This window comes from Heptranchias perlo, chromosome 32 (genome assembly GCF_035084215.1).
Source record: "Heptranchias perlo isolate sHepPer1 chromosome 32, sHepPer1.hap1, whole genome shotgun sequence".
Lineage (NCBI taxonomy): Eukaryota > Metazoa > Chordata > Chondrichthyes > Hexanchiformes > Hexanchidae > Heptranchias > Heptranchias perlo.
In genome coordinates this window covers 10,150,182-10,165,753 of record NC_090356.1, presented here as the reverse complement: position 1 = coordinate 10,165,753, position 15,572 = coordinate 10,150,182, and the positions used below count along the sequence as shown (strand labels likewise).

Sequence of the window (15,572 nt, the reverse complement as noted above, 5' to 3'; positions counted from 1 at the left end):
TTGTTTTTTTTGTCTTTTTGGCAGGAATTATGGGAGGGGAAAGAACACATCATTGCCCAATGATTTTATGGGATTTATTCCATTTTCTCCTCTCCTCATCCAATTGCAGTGACTCATTTTAACGTATAATTCAGTGAGTACTAGGAGTCCCTCCAGTTTCTTGAGCAACAGCATCAGAAGTTATCTCTTATCTACCAGACTAACTTGAAGAGGAAGATGAGCATATATTTTTCATCTACCAGAATATATCCAAAAAACTTCGAGTGGAATGCAATGCAAGCATTATGAAAAAAGTGAAAATACTGCTGTATTGCCCATATTTGATGCTGCAGTGTATCAATACATTTTTGATAATATGCAGGCACAGTAAAAGATAATAAAAATTGTATTAAAAGTATTCACAGAGCAGTTGGAAAATGCTGACCCAAGTTCTGTTTTTATGCCACGGTGGTGAAAAATGTAACTGCAGTATGATCTATGGAGCGAGAAGTATAATAGCTGTAATCACAAATGATGCATCAGTAATTTTGTTATGACTGCAACCATGCAGTGCCACTTTGTTGAGGAAGGTCACAGTGGAAAAAGGGGGCATGCAAATGAAGTTATAAATTACAATTGAAGAACAATATTTTGATGTGTTGGATGGGGACTGTCAGAGCAGCGAGATGTAATTCATGAGTTCATTATAGCGCGAAGGTGCTTGACAGCTGAGCCATGCCCAAAAGGAAAATTTATTCTTTGGTTTGTGCTGACAGAAAATGGCAGATCATATGAGCATTTTGTGCAGAAGCAAAGAGACCTTGCAGTGAAATTGTGTCACGTTGACCGTCCTGCCAACCTTTGTTATTTACGCTTTGAACCAAAGATTTTTGATTCATTGGAAAAAGGAACAATTTGGTCGTCTATTCTGTCAGTGTATGTATTTTTCCTCACAATATTGACCTGAAAAAGTCTCCTTTTTAATTAGGCTTATGTACAAGTTCTAATGTAAGAATTCTGCACACCGGTTTTAGATATATTGTCATGTGAACAGTTGAAAAATTGTTGAAAGAAACTGCTGCCGACCACATGCCCTATCTACTGCCCACTGCCTGCTCTGATACCCATTGTAAACCAAACGGCCGTTTAGGAATTGCACATATGGATTCGCCCTGTTGAGACACATTATCACTCAAGATGTATTACAGCACCAGACCTTACTATCAATCAAGTAAAATGGTCAATACTCAATGAGTGTCGATGAGCATTCACATTGCTTTCATGGTTTATATTCGTCAGTGAACTTCACTTTGGATTGGATCTTTCCTTTGACTGACAGCCATCCAATGTAACTTATAATATGTGGTTGACAGTGAATTCTTAATATAAAGTAAGTTTTAAGATAGCAGATGGTGTTGCAGAAATCATTGCATATTCATAGTTGCACTTGTGTTTTTGTGATTTATGCATTACTGCTATGTGATTTAGGATCACTATAGAATTTAACTTGTGAACAATGTTACCTGATGACTTTGAATAGAGACACGCAGAAAGATACAACACACACCATATCTAATAAAACAATGGAAAATATTGTGTTTTAGGAGAAATGACAGAGCCTGCTGGCTGTAGTGCTTTGTTTTTGGTGCCTACATAAGCTGGCTTTAGGTATAGTACCACTCTTTTTACCTTTCCCATTTATCCCTTTTGACTCTTGAGTGAGGTGCCAGAAGGCTGCCAGTATCTTTAAAACTGTACAAAGGTGTGCCAGCAGCTCACCTATGTAATTTTTCAGGTGTGAGTCTAGATAGTATCAGCAAACTATTTCATCAGAGCCAAGCCCAATCTTATCTTACCTGAACAATACAAGATGATCCCTGGCTAATTTTACCCTTCCCTAATTCAGTAGCATTGAACTCAACTGTAGCACCCCTATTGCTGTTCTGGTTGATATCAGCTGAAGTAGCACAGACCAGAAATCAAACCTGGATTACTCCAGTTTGTGTGACTCCTCGGTAATTTTTTTTAATAATGGTGGTACAAAAATTAAGGTTAGAAAATTTGATATTTATTTTTAGCATTACTTTTTATATTAAAGGCACCTAAGTTAGTAATCAATTAGATTCTAATTATCTATTTAAACGCACAATCTCCAGTTCATGTTTGCAAGATGTGTGGGAAAGGGCAGATGATGAGATTTTTTTTATGCCGAGAGGTTGTTGGAACAAGGGATAGCCTACGAGAAACAGTGATGAAAGCAGTGTCTGTAATAGGTTTTGAAAGGGAAATGAATAAATATTTGAAAAAGAAAAAAATTATAAGGGCATAGGGAATGGGACTAGCTGGATAGTTCTTTGAGAACCAGCGCAGGTACAGTAGGCTGAAGGGCCTCCTGTTTTGTAAAATTCTACAATCCTGGGAAAAGAAAAAATTGTTGTCCTATCTTGGGACATAATTTTCCATAAACTGATGGGATAAATGTTGCTGTTTTAAAATTAGAGTAGAAAAACATTTACAGGCGGTGTTAATTTGAAGCAAAAGTCTGCCTATTACAATGTCACTTATTATCATGGGTTTCTTTGTTTATTTTTTTAATTGAGACCGCTGCCAGAAAAATATTGATGTGTATGAGGATATTGATTTTATTTCCCATTGTTATATATTTGATGTTTTAATTGTAGTCTATTTACATTTAGAGGTATTCCGTAGTGATAGTAACCCTTGCTTGCTGCAATTAATTTTTCTCTTCATTTTGGTGTGTTTTTAAGTGTCTAATGGTACTGTTTCTGCCTCTTCCACCCCCTTCACCTAATCCTTTTTAGTTACACGAGAGCAGTTATGACGCAGGAAAGGCCTTACAGCGACTGGTTAAGAAACCTGTGCCCAAACTGATTGAAAAATGTTGGTCCGAGGATGAAATGGTAAGCAAAACCTATTTTCATTTGTGAAGCAAGCTAAGGAAACTGGGTTGTTTTTAATAGAACTGTTGTCACTTAAATCCTTTTCAAGAATGAGAATTAGATCCTCTCCCAGGAGCAATAGAAAAATGTTGCAAAATTGAAAGGGAAGAAATGCAAATAAGTACTTGAGTTCCTCGTGCTCCTGTTTTTTAGTAATTTTTTATGCAGAATACTCTGGGAAAAGTCAGAAGTGATATGATTGATTTCATAAGGAGGTTGATACTACATCCTACCTTTTATGTTGGTATGAAACTTTTCATGTGTTTATAATTAGGACTCAAAAGGTACATGTTTCCTACAGCCCTGTTCATAAGATAGAGGTACTTGTCATTCTGGTGGTTTTGTCTGTACAATTTGGAAGTTGAAGATTCATAGAGGAAAGATTTCATTTTTAAAAAGCTGAATTCATATATACCGGGTGACAAGTTCCCCTGATGGCTCAGGTAGTTTATCCAGTGAGTTGCTAAGCCATATACGCAAGAAAAGCCCAGCTTCAATTGCCGGTCCTAAATTTGCCTTTTGCTAGTTTGAATCCAAGTCCTCCCTTGTCCTACTGTTACAGTTTAATTTAAAGTACTCTTCCAGATTTAGCTTCTCTATAGAGTTCCTGATTTCATTTATTTTTATATATTTATTTGATCTATTCACCACTTTGCCTACTAGAAATTGTAAGTATATACCATTTAAATGCAGTTTCAGTATACTACAGATACCAGTGACTATGTCTACGAAGTGACAATTCCAACAATGTTTTATATATGCGAGTGCGTCTGGTCTTATCATATTGCAGCTACTTGAAATCTTCTGGACAGCTGCATCCTGTTTACAAGGCAGCTCTGCACCTGGTAGCCTAAGTCTTGCCAGAGATGGTACAAAATGGGCCGTTCTTATCTCAAAGGAGGACTTGTATAACAAGCAATGTCACTGTTGAATATTGTTCAAAGTCACTCCACAGGATTTTAAACTTCTGTTGCGTCACATTTTAAATTTTCAAATTGAACGACCAAGGGCCAAAATCTTTCACTGATGATATCCATTTTGATAAATAAACACTGTTCATGCAATTTTCATGAATGGCTGCAGGGTAAATCACCTTGAATGACGATCTTGCCTGGCTCTTAGATATATACATTATGTTTTCTGTTGTTCAGGTCAGCACCTAGGTTTTTATTATCTCTCTCTCTCTCTCTCTCTCTCTCTATCTCTATCTCTCTCTCTCTCTCTCACACACACACATTTAAGCCCCTTGCAGGCTTTGGAAATAATAAGAACTGTAGCCGAAATGTTTTTATAAAGATTCCACCCCCACCCCACACAATTTCTCACAGTTATGCCCTCTCCTCCTAGGGTACGGTTCCACAGTCAGCCCAGGTCATTCCACATGTGTGAAACATGAGTGTCAGCAGGTTATTTCATTAATGAAGGGAGGGGAAGCATCATATTTGAGCCCAACCGTATCCACCCACACATTTTTTAGCAGGGGTCACTGGATAGCAGTCAGGAGTGGGAATTTTGGGTGATTTCTGCCCCCCTTCCCATCCCTCCCCCTCCTTAGCCCAAGGAGGCTGAGACAAATTGTATAAAACCCTAATGGTGCCCTGGCTGAGATCAGTAAACTCAGCTCAGATTGCAAATTGAATCTGCAACTTTCCTAGTCGGTATGGCTCAGCACCATATACCCAGTGGTCCCCTAGCAAAGCAGTTGCCACCATTTTTTTTTAAAGAGTGCTCTACAAATAAATTCCTCGGTTCTAATTGTGTTGAGATTTGGATCTTTCTCTTTAATGGTTTTTGGTCTTGTCACAAAATTCAATTGTCAATATGCTTAGCCTTGAGTAACTCTTGAATAGATTCAAACTTAGAGTAGAAAGCACCTTGTAAGCATCACTGATTCTGTAGTTACAATGGAGCCAATGTCTACTACTTCCATGGTAGTTCAACCCTTTGAAATAGACTGCATGTTTTGAGGTGGCAAAGCTGTATTGATATGCTGTCAACACTTTGATATCAATGATTTTTTTTCCAGAATGAAATACAAAGGAGTTTAAGATATCCTCCAGTTTGGTTCAATATAAATGAGGAGACCTTGAGCACACAGTAAAGTGGACATGTGTGGAGCAATTCCACTTTACGTTTTATAAATGGGCCTTTCAACTGCAAAAGAGTAATCTTTTCCACTACATAAAAGAGGATTATTTATTTATGGAAGCTTACATAACTCAATTTTAAAAATCTATTCAAGATGCCTGTTCCCCCCCCCCCTTTTAAACAATGTACTTCCTTTGAAAGTTGAAACTGCAAAGAGAGAGGCTATCTTGTTAGTAATGGTGAGTTGAAGCAATTATTTAGAGTATAGAGAACCATAAATTTATGAGCACCACAGGCTTGGAGTGAATTATGAATGTTATTTTGTGATCAGGTTGAGTGCCTCAGTTGACTTTTCTTCTCTCCCTATACCAGGGCTATCCACATCAATTGTACTGCCCTCGTCACAATAACCAGGTTGAGAACTTGTAATGTTCATTACCATCTTGCACAATGCATTCACTCACTGAATCATCAATGCAAAGAAAAGAACTTCTGGAATGATCAAATGTTTAATATACCAAATGACAACACAGCTTTTGGTAAAACCTTTAAATAGTCCAAGTGAATTATGGAGTACCATATGCCATTACTTCACACTTGTTGGTTATTGCTTTTACATACATGAAATATCAATCCTGTGAGCAGTGAAATTGCTAATCATGCCTATGGAATAATGAGGAACAAATTTTCTCTCAACTAGACTGGCTGACATGAGGCGGAGAAAGAAAGAAGAATGTGTTTTTGTAAACTGCATAAATAGATTTTCTGTTAGCTGTCAGGTTTGTGCATTTTATCACACCTTTATGTTTTGCACAACACACTTTCTATGTGAAATCTCATTTCTGGAGGGTGGGCTTTGCAATAATTGCTTTTTCAGAGTTGTTGTCATTTTTGTTCAGTAAATGGATTAACCAATCAATGATGCACTTGCAAACTAGCTGGTCATTGTGGGAATGAACCGAATGATTAAAGAATGACGCTGAAGGTTGAGTCAATCAATCCAGCAATCTGTCTTATTTGGCATGATGTTGGACTTGAAGTTCGTCATTGTTATTACAGAGAATTACACAGAATTTACAGCATAGAAACAGGCCATTCGGCCCAACTGATCTATGCCGGTGTTTATGCTCCACACCGTAAAAATCTGTACATTTTAGTCATGGCATCTTTCAGCATTTCTTAACTTTTACCAAACTGTCTGTTCATGTAATAGCTCTGTGTGCAGTTGAATCTGGTATGACATCCACACCATTGGTATATTATCAGTGTATTTTGTCAAACTGCAATGTCCATAATTGAAAACACCTCTCAGCCAGTCAGCTTTGTGCTCGACTGGGATCTGATTGAATTCAAATCAACTTTTTACTAGAGTGATAATATCAGTAATTAAAATGTTCTGCACATATGGGAGAGTGGGTCTTGATTATATAATTGTCACAGTGGTGGGATGTTTGCTGTGATAAACAAAAGGCTGTCTTATATTAATAGTGTGCCATCAGCAGCAGGCACATGGTACTTCAGCTGTTGCACTTGAAAAGTACTTCATTGGCTGTAAAGCGCTTTGGGAAATGCAAGTCTTTCTATTGATGGCACACCTTAACATAAAGCAGGTAAGCTTTACACCCCAGCCTTTCCTGGGTTCCATGAACAGCCGTTGATGGTGTAGAATATGTAGGACGGCTTCCTATGGAGCAGAAGCACCTGGTTAATGTTTAAAAAAATATATAGAAAAGGAATTGGTTCTGAACACTAGGTGAATAAGTCACTGGGCTTTGATGGCATACACCCTAGAACCTGTTGAAAGCAGTCAGAGAGGAGATAGTAGAGGATCTGGCCCAATTTTTCAGTCTTCCTTGGACGTTCATATTGTGCTTGGGGACTGGAAGGTAACCAGTGCAACACCTCTGCTCGAGAAAGAGAGAAGGATAAACCAAAAAACGATAGACCTGTTAGCAACTATTGTAATCTGTAATTCAAGATAATACTGAGATTTTAGAAATACATGGGTTAATAAAGGCCAGCCAACAGATTTGTTTAATACCATGTTTGACAAATGTATGAGTTTTTTTGAAAAAGTGATGGATTGCATAGATAAAGAGAATGTTGTGATGTAGTGTATATGGATTTTAAGAAGGTGTTCGATATGGTGTCTTGCAGGAGAATTGTTATAAAAATCCAAGCACAGGGAATGTAGAAGCATGGTTAGAAAGTCAGCTGATGGGCAGGAAACAAAGGGTTAGGAAAGATAATGACAATAGTTAGTAGAGCTTCTCTGCTAAGAGCATCCATTAATTCCATACACTGCACCAGAATTCAGCACTGGGTCTCTAAAATTAAAACATCAGAGTTTGTTTCTGTTTATGACGAGTCTTTTTTGAGTTCAGTGATTTATTATTATTTGAAGTGTTCATTTCTATTGCTGTGGAGAGAGCCTTTCTGTATTGACCTTACACACTAAATCACTAAAGATTGATGTTTTTGTTGTTCTTTGGTCTTCCAAATCAAATTACCTCCATTTCTGAATCAATTCACAGTACTCATCCTTAATGTCTAAGGGTCCAGTCTTACAAAACCAGACTTGGATTATAGATGCAAAATACTCAGCTGTGCTTGATTTTGATTTGATTTTGTCAAACACCTGTCAGCAGTTGGGCAAATCTCTTGTTAATCTGACATTTAACATTTTTAAAATGTTCTCCCATGGTGTTGCTCATGGATAAAATTTTAAAAGTACCTCCTCCTGCAATTGTCTCAGTTTGTCTTCCATTCTAATTCTTTCAGTCTTGCTCCTTCCAATTTCTGTGTGTGTCTCCTCTTATACTCTCTGTATGACTCACGCACACTTTGTCTTCCTTCTTTCATTCCTTGCGCACACACACACACCATCTTTTTCTGCATGTTTATCTCTTTTTATTCTGTATAAAACTCTCATTTTCTCCTTTTTCCTCTGACTGTTCAGATCCAGAACCAGACTCATGGCTGAAAAACTTTGATCGTACCTCTGAAAACTTGACTCTGGGAGTGGGAGCTGGGACATTTGTCACCTTGTTGTCTTTGCCTCAAGGAGGACTAGGGCAAGAATGAAAACTCAGTTTGAAAGGGGTAGAGCTTATGGGTAGGTTAGGATTGAGTAGGGCTTGGAGGAAGTGGCAAAGTTAGTTAGGGCCAGGACCTGCAATTCTGGCTTGGGTGAAATGGGAGGTCGGGACATGGGGCTTGGGCTTTGAAGGAGCAAGGTAGCTGGGTTGGGAGGGAGTAGGAACGTGGGGCTTGGCTAAACAATAATTGAATTGGGTGCAAGGGCCCCTGTTAACCACGTGAATCATGTGGTTTGCTCAAACTAAAAAGACCTGTGGGAGAAGATGGACAACATAGTTTTATTTATATATAGAAGACACTTAATGGTGAGAGCAGAGCTGGAATCCCCAGGGCAGGCCTTTGTGAGAGGGGTAGAGTGAGTAACATTCTGGGATGGAATGGGGAACTATCATACCAGTTAAAAATGGGTTAATTCTTTCTCCCGATTATCTGGTCCATAGTGTCATGTTTACGTGGACCATTCAACAAGGCTAAGACACTCATTACAATTGCACAGTATCGTAATCAGATTACTGTATACACAAGACTTTTTAATAGTAGATTGATGGAAATTGTAGATAATAGATAAAGAATGGTCTGTAAACTTACTAAGTTGCACTATTAATCACACCCACCTAAAGTTGAAAATGAAGACAACATTAGTGATGATTACCACTTGTGAGGTCTTCATTAACCTATCTTCTTTACTGTCGCTGTTTTGAGAAATCACTGCTTTTTTTGTCATCCAAAGTCCTGTCTTCACTACAAGTGCCTCTCGACCCAATCAGTCCAGAAGTTCCAAAAAAAATCAAAAACGTTTATTCGCTTTTTAATTAAATATGATGGGCACATTTAAATAATACTGGGGCTTCAGTTAGAGCTGCAGCGAACAGTAACAAACCAAGTCACCAGTCTGCATTCATAGTTATTAATTCTGTTTATTTATGCATGCTAGCTCAAGGCAAAGTTCACTGCTGTGCATTACAGCTTATTGCACTGGGATGATGTTACTGCATGCTGCCAAGCTCTTAATTAGGATTCAGATGGTTGATTATCAGTGTGCAGACAATACTAATTGAATCTATTTAAAACTGAAGTTAGCATTTTCTGTTGATGTTAACTGTAATGGTTCACTGTGCTTTTTCTGCATTTTAAAAGTATGGTCTGGCGAAGGCTTTATTTAATTTTGCATTTACTCTCAAGATGATTGGTAGATGAAACTTTTTGCGTTAAATGCATTATGAACTGTCAAAGTCCTTTTTTTAAACAAGGATCAATACTTGCATACTGCAGTATTGAAATTAGGAAGTGACTTAAAATTAATTGTGTGTGTGTGGAAGGAAGAATGTTTTAAGCTGTGAAATCAGTTCATAGTTCACAGGAAAATTACTGCCTGTAGTCAGCTTTTTGGGAGTAATTTATAACTGCTTTTAGAAGATCATAAAGTTCAGATAGTTCAAGAAGAATTTGAAGTATTATTATAGTTTCCTGTGCAATTGTCTGCCCATGGGGCTAAATCTCTAAATTAACCTTGACTGTCAGTTACTCAACATATTATTTCAGATGTTGGAATTACAGTGCTGAATATGTAGTGTGTGTGCACGCCTGTGCATGCGTAATATAATATATAATATTTTTAAGTTGTGAACCCAGGCATGAGCAGAAAAAGGGAGGAATGATTGGCTGAACAAGGTGAACTCAGTAGTGAGATGTTGCAGTGTTGATGAGTTGTAACTACGAGGGAGTGAGTAAAGAAAAACTTCATGGGGATTTTTTGATCAAAGTATATCCCCTTGATCAGTAAAAAAACATAAACTTATCAAAATTTGCTTTTACTTTTTGGGAAAAAAAGATCGGAGCTGCATGCAGTTGGCATTCCCTCTCCGCAACGCTGCTACATGACGCCACTGATGGGGAGCAGCCCTGTGCATCCTGGAATGGCTCTGTATTTTCAGATTGGGCTGACAGCCAATCTGGAGGCAGTTGACCCAAGCAAACCACACCACTGACTGGGTTGCTTGTGGTAGAATTTTTGGGACTCAGTGGTTTAAATTTAAAAAATTGATCTGTCACAAAGCAATTGCGCCAGCTGGCATGTGTATCAATACCACTACAATTTACTTAACCTTTTAATTCAACTGGTGAATTATCTTTTCATTTTTGTAACTTGTAATTGTGGATATGTTTTCTCACTATACAGTAGAGTGTTCAATTGGTATTATAAACAGTGGGAGTTGGGGAATCAAATGTAAATATGCCAGATAATATTTTCCATTTAAGCACGATTGATAGATTATTTCTTATTTGGTTACCACTTTTATGGAGGTAACTGGATTTTGGCTGGTGGAATGGGATTGAAGACGAAGGTGGACACAAGGTGATCATGCTTACTTTAGACAGCTGGCTGTATTGGACTTATTCTGTTGTATTCATTATTTCACTGTTGCAATGACAATGGGAATCAGGGGGAAAACTCTCCAGTGGCTGGAGTCATACCTAGCACAAAGGAAGATGGTAGTGGTTGTTGGAGGCCAATCATCTCAGCCCCAGGACATTGCTGCAGGAGCTCCTCAGGGCAGTGTCCTGGGCCCAACCATCTTCAGCTGCTTCAACAATGACCTTCCCTCCATCATAAGGTCAGAAATGGGGATGTTCGCTGATGATTGCACAGTGTTCAGTTCCATTCGCAACCCCTCAAATAATGAAGCAGTCCAAGCCCGCATGCAGCAAGACCTGGACAATATCCAGGTTTGGGCTGATAAGTGGCAAGTAACATTCGCGCCAGGCAATGACCATCTCCAACAAGAGAGAGTCTAATCTCCTCCCTTTGACATTCAACGGCATTACCATCGCCAAATCCCCCACCATCAACATCCTGGGGGTCACCATTGACCAGAAACTTAACTAGACCAGCCATATAAATACTGTGGCTACAAGAGCAGGTCAGAGGCTGGGTATTCTCTGGCGAGTGACTCATCTCCTGACTCCCCAAAGCCTTTCCACCATCTACAAGGCACAAGTCAGGAGTGTGATGGAATACTCTCCACTTGTCTGGATGAATGCAGCTCCAACAACACTCAAGAAGCTTGACACCATCCAGGACAAAGCAGCCCGCTTGATTGGCACCCCATCCACCACCCTAAACATTCACTCCCTTCACTACAGGCGCACTGTGGCTGCAGTGTGTACCATCCAGAGGATGCACTGCAGAAACTCACCAAGACTTCTTCGACAGCACCTCCCAAACCCACGACCTCTACCACCTAGAAGGACAAGAGCAGCAGGCATATGGGAATACGACCACCTGCACGTTCCCCTCCAAGTCACACACCATCCCGACTTGGAAATATATCGCCGTTCCTTCATCGTTGCTGGTTCAAAATCCTGGAACTCCCTTCCTAACAGCACTGTGGGAGAACCTTCACCACACGGACTGCAGCGGTTCAAGAAGGCGGCTCACCACCACCTTCTCGAGGGCAATTAGGGATGGGCAATAAATGCTGGCTTTGCCAGCGACGCCCACATCCCATGAACGAATAAAAAAAAAATCTAATAATTTGAAATCTTAGTGAAAGCTGCTTTAGGAATGGTCTTTGACCTGCAAAAGTTAAACCCTTTGTGTACCATTACGATTTGCTACAATTATAAATGATTTTTGTGTATCCCAACCTATAATAATACTACTTTTGAATTTTTGTGTCTATTAATGTGTTTCACAAAGCATCAGCACTTGTGTTTGTGACATTATTCATAGTGAATCAGAGGTTATTCTGCAAGAAGAGTCATTCTTCTCCAGTGAGAGAATTTGAAAAGAAGTGTATTAAAAATTATGCCCAGACACACTGAAGCAAATCATAGAAACATTACAGCATGGAAGGAGGCCATTTGCCCCATCGAGTCCGCGCCGGCTCTATGCAAGAACAATCCAGCTAGTCCCACTCACCCTGCCCTTTCCCTGCAGCCCTGCAAGTATTTTCCTTTCAAGTACTTATCCAGTTCCCTTTTGAAGGCCATGATTGAATCTGCCTCCACCACACCCTTGGGCAGTGCACTCCAGCTCCTTACCACTTGCTGTGTAAAAGAGTTTTTCCTCATGTCACCTTTGGTTCCTTTGCCAATCACCTTAAAATGTTTCTGATTGGTTGCTGGAAAATAAATAATTAATGTTTCCCTTTCCCACTTCAGCTGAATAAATAAGTAGCTAGCCCAGTTGCATAACCAACCCTTTCCAAAAACAATAATTGTCTTTGGATTCTCAATGTAAACAAGAGATTACAGATCTGTAATCACCTCGTGTGAGCTTGCAGTCAGAAAAATGTTTGGAATTTTACAACACCAGGTTATAGTCCAACTGTTTTATTTGAAATAGTTGGACAGTTGGACTATAACCTGGTGTTGTAAGATTCCTTACATTTGTCAACCCCAGTCCATCACCGGCATCTCTACATCAAAAATATGTTTGTACTTGACAGTTTGAATGTGAAATTTTATTTTAAAAGTGCTTTTAAAATTAATTCCCTAGCTTTTGAAATCATTTGGAAAAATAGAGGCTCAGAATTCCTTTAAGAAAAAAACATAAGGAAAGACACCTTTTAATTTGTTCACTGAGAATCATACTAATTTATGCTGGAAAAATCTGCATGTGCCCACACTGTGACATTCCAGGATTTGCAGGTGACTCTTATAAGCTGATGAGAATGGGGGTGATGGTCGACCATGATTTGGTGCAGGATAGGATATGGACTGCATTCTTGAGCTGAAGTTTATGGAGGATGGGAGGCCAGCCTGGAGGGCATTGAAGTAATTGAGTCTGGAGGTGACAAACGCATAAATGAGGGTTCCAGTGACAGGCTGATGTAGGGGAAGAAACAGGCAATGATGCTTGGAAGTAGACGGTCTTTGTGATGGAAAGGATACGAGGTTGGAAGCTCAGCCCGGGGTCTTTTGTCTGTCTCTGTTTCCCTCCTTCTGTCTCATGGCTGTCGGTAATAAATGTTAACATTTTCTAACTATCTATGAAAATAGATGATAATTAGATATTAATGGGAGCTTTTCTGTTTGCTTTCAAAATTCAACTGCTTTATATGTCTTTTTTTTAAAAAAAACTCAAAGTAGGATAAGGAAAGACACAAGCATTTGCATGTGCTGCACACCTGTCTAAATGCTATTCTTGCTTCCTGGGGAATTGTGCATACTGCAAGTGCACAGACTGCAGGACTTGTCTTCAGCTAACACTGCTCTGGGCAAAAAAATTCTGTCCACACCCAGGCTTTTGGGAGAACCTGAGGCCTTCAAATAAGAAGATTATTGAGGACGAAGATGGATAATGCAGCATGGTCATGTTCACAGAGAATGTCATTTGTGACATTGTTTAAGGCTCTTTCAGAGCTTTGACAGGCAGCAATCTGATCAGAGAGATTCAAACATGTAGCTGCAGGAAAGATGGGCACAGATTTGGGAAGTGACAACACAATCAAGGACTTTGAAGAGGAAAGGGAGATTGGAGATCGGATGGTATTTTGCAAGGGCAAAGGGATTAATGGTGGGATTTTTGAGGAGGGGTTTATGACAATGGTTTTGAAAAGGTGGGGCACAGTACCTGAGGAGAGGGAACCCCATTTATGATGTCAACGAGCATGGGGGCCAGGAAGGGAAGTTCGGTGGTAGTTCAGTGGGGATAGGGGTCCATGAAGCAGAAAGTGGGTCTCATTGACAAGATGAGCTCAGAGAGGGCATGAGGGAAGATAGGAGAGACCATGATGTTGACATGTTTAGATAAGGTTTTTCCATTGTGACGTTGACTCATGAATTTTCCATTATAAAAGCTTGATGCAATTAATAGAGCTAATTTGTACAGGAAGTGTGCATCATACATGATATTAAAAACTGTACATCTAGTGCATCTTCATCATACCGTGTCTTATTTTGTTGCCACACATTTTGCAGAAATTTCGTGCAGCTGATTGGCTCAAATGTAGTCATAAAATAACAACAAATTTCAATTGAACAGATGCAGAGAATGCCAATCAACATGAGGCAATTAGGAATAACAGCTACCAGTTAGTAATTAACTTCCAATCAAAAATTGCCAGTCAGCATCAGCTACTTATAGCAAGGAACAGAAGGTGAGCTGATGAAGTCCCTCAAAATTGTTTACAAAATGTTTTTTTTTTAAATGCAATATCTAACATAAACATGCAAAAACATAAATCATTTGCAACAAATATTTCAGCTAACAATTTAATATTGGGTACTTCTGACCTGGAGCCTGAAACTTGCAAGCATTTTCCAATCTGCCTGGTATCTTCAACAAACAATTAAGCTCTGATTGACCTGATGCCCTGTTTACTTGGAAACAATTAGACTTTGTGACCTTAAAGGACAAAGATCCATCTTAGGAGCAGAATAATATATTGTGTATTAACTGGAATAATACTCCCGTACTTATAATGTAGCGTATCATCCAGTTCACTGTAGAACACAACGGGAGATCTTCCAATGAGTATTCAGGGAGATGGAGATAGGATACTGATCAGCTATGATCTAATTGAATGGCAAAATAGGCTCGCGGGGGCTGAATGGCCGACTCCTGTTCCTATGTTCCTAGTGTGTGTATGTGAAGATTAGCAGATCCCCTGTGATGTTGCTCACAGTAAATTAGATGTTTTATATTGACAATGCATTATACGGAGGCAATGCACAAAGTATTATTCTCGTGCTAAATTAGAGCTGATTGTGTTAAATTGGCCTATTCCTTTAAGCCACAAAGTCTAATTGCTGCAAGTAAACCCAACCCTGATGCTTAAGTTTGGTCAGAACACTTTGCAGATTGGAATGTGCAGGCCAGTTTCAGGTTGCAGTTCAGAAGCAGCTAATATTTTACGATTATTTTGCATCTGTATCAAAGTGTGACATCTGCATGTGCTGACATACCCATTTTAAATATTTTTAACAATGGGTAGATAAATGCAAATGTAGTAATAAATATTGAGGGTGTCAGGACTAAATTCTCATGTTTAAGGGCATCAGGAAAATGAAAACCACTTGGCTTTTCATCTTTTGATTTGTTTTCTTTTCGAAAAGAAAATCTCAAATTGGAGGTGTGGGTGGACTTTGAAAGATGACATCTGCTGTCACAGGGGCAGCTACTGCACCAAATGAGAAGAGCAGTTGTGATTCTAAAGCCTTATTTCTTCTGAAATCAAGTGCCTTAATCCAGACTCAGCAATCAAATCTGTGTGAGCAGATTGAGTGGAGTCACTTTCCTAGAACTGCTGGGTAGCACAGTGGTAGCATTTTCACTTTTTTTTAAACCTATGCATGTCACATGTTTTTATTCATATTATCAAGCCGTTTAACATTGTTTAAAAATATAAAGCTGAGAACAGACAGTAGGCAGTGTGCGTGGGATGTGACAACTGTCAGGGGAGGAATGCATCAGTCAGTACAAGGGCGGCTGTCACAAAT

At 39.2% G+C, this 15,572-nt stretch overlaps 1 protein-coding gene across 7 annotated transcripts in view; it reads left to right on the top strand.

The window, feature by feature from the left end:
- rerea (arginine-glutamic acid dipeptide (RE) repeats a) overlaps positions 1-15,572 on the top strand; it is a 399,886-nt gene that overhangs the window by 280,967 nt on the left and 103,347 nt on the right. For all 7 annotated transcript variants that reach the window (XM_067970328.1, XM_067970329.1, XM_067970324.1 and 4 more), the window contains one exon: positions 2,802-2,900. In XM_067970328.1, the coding sequence (XP_067826429.1) occupies positions 2,802-2,900 (99 nt within the window). The remainder of the gene's footprint in view (positions 1-2,801; positions 2,901-15,572) is intronic.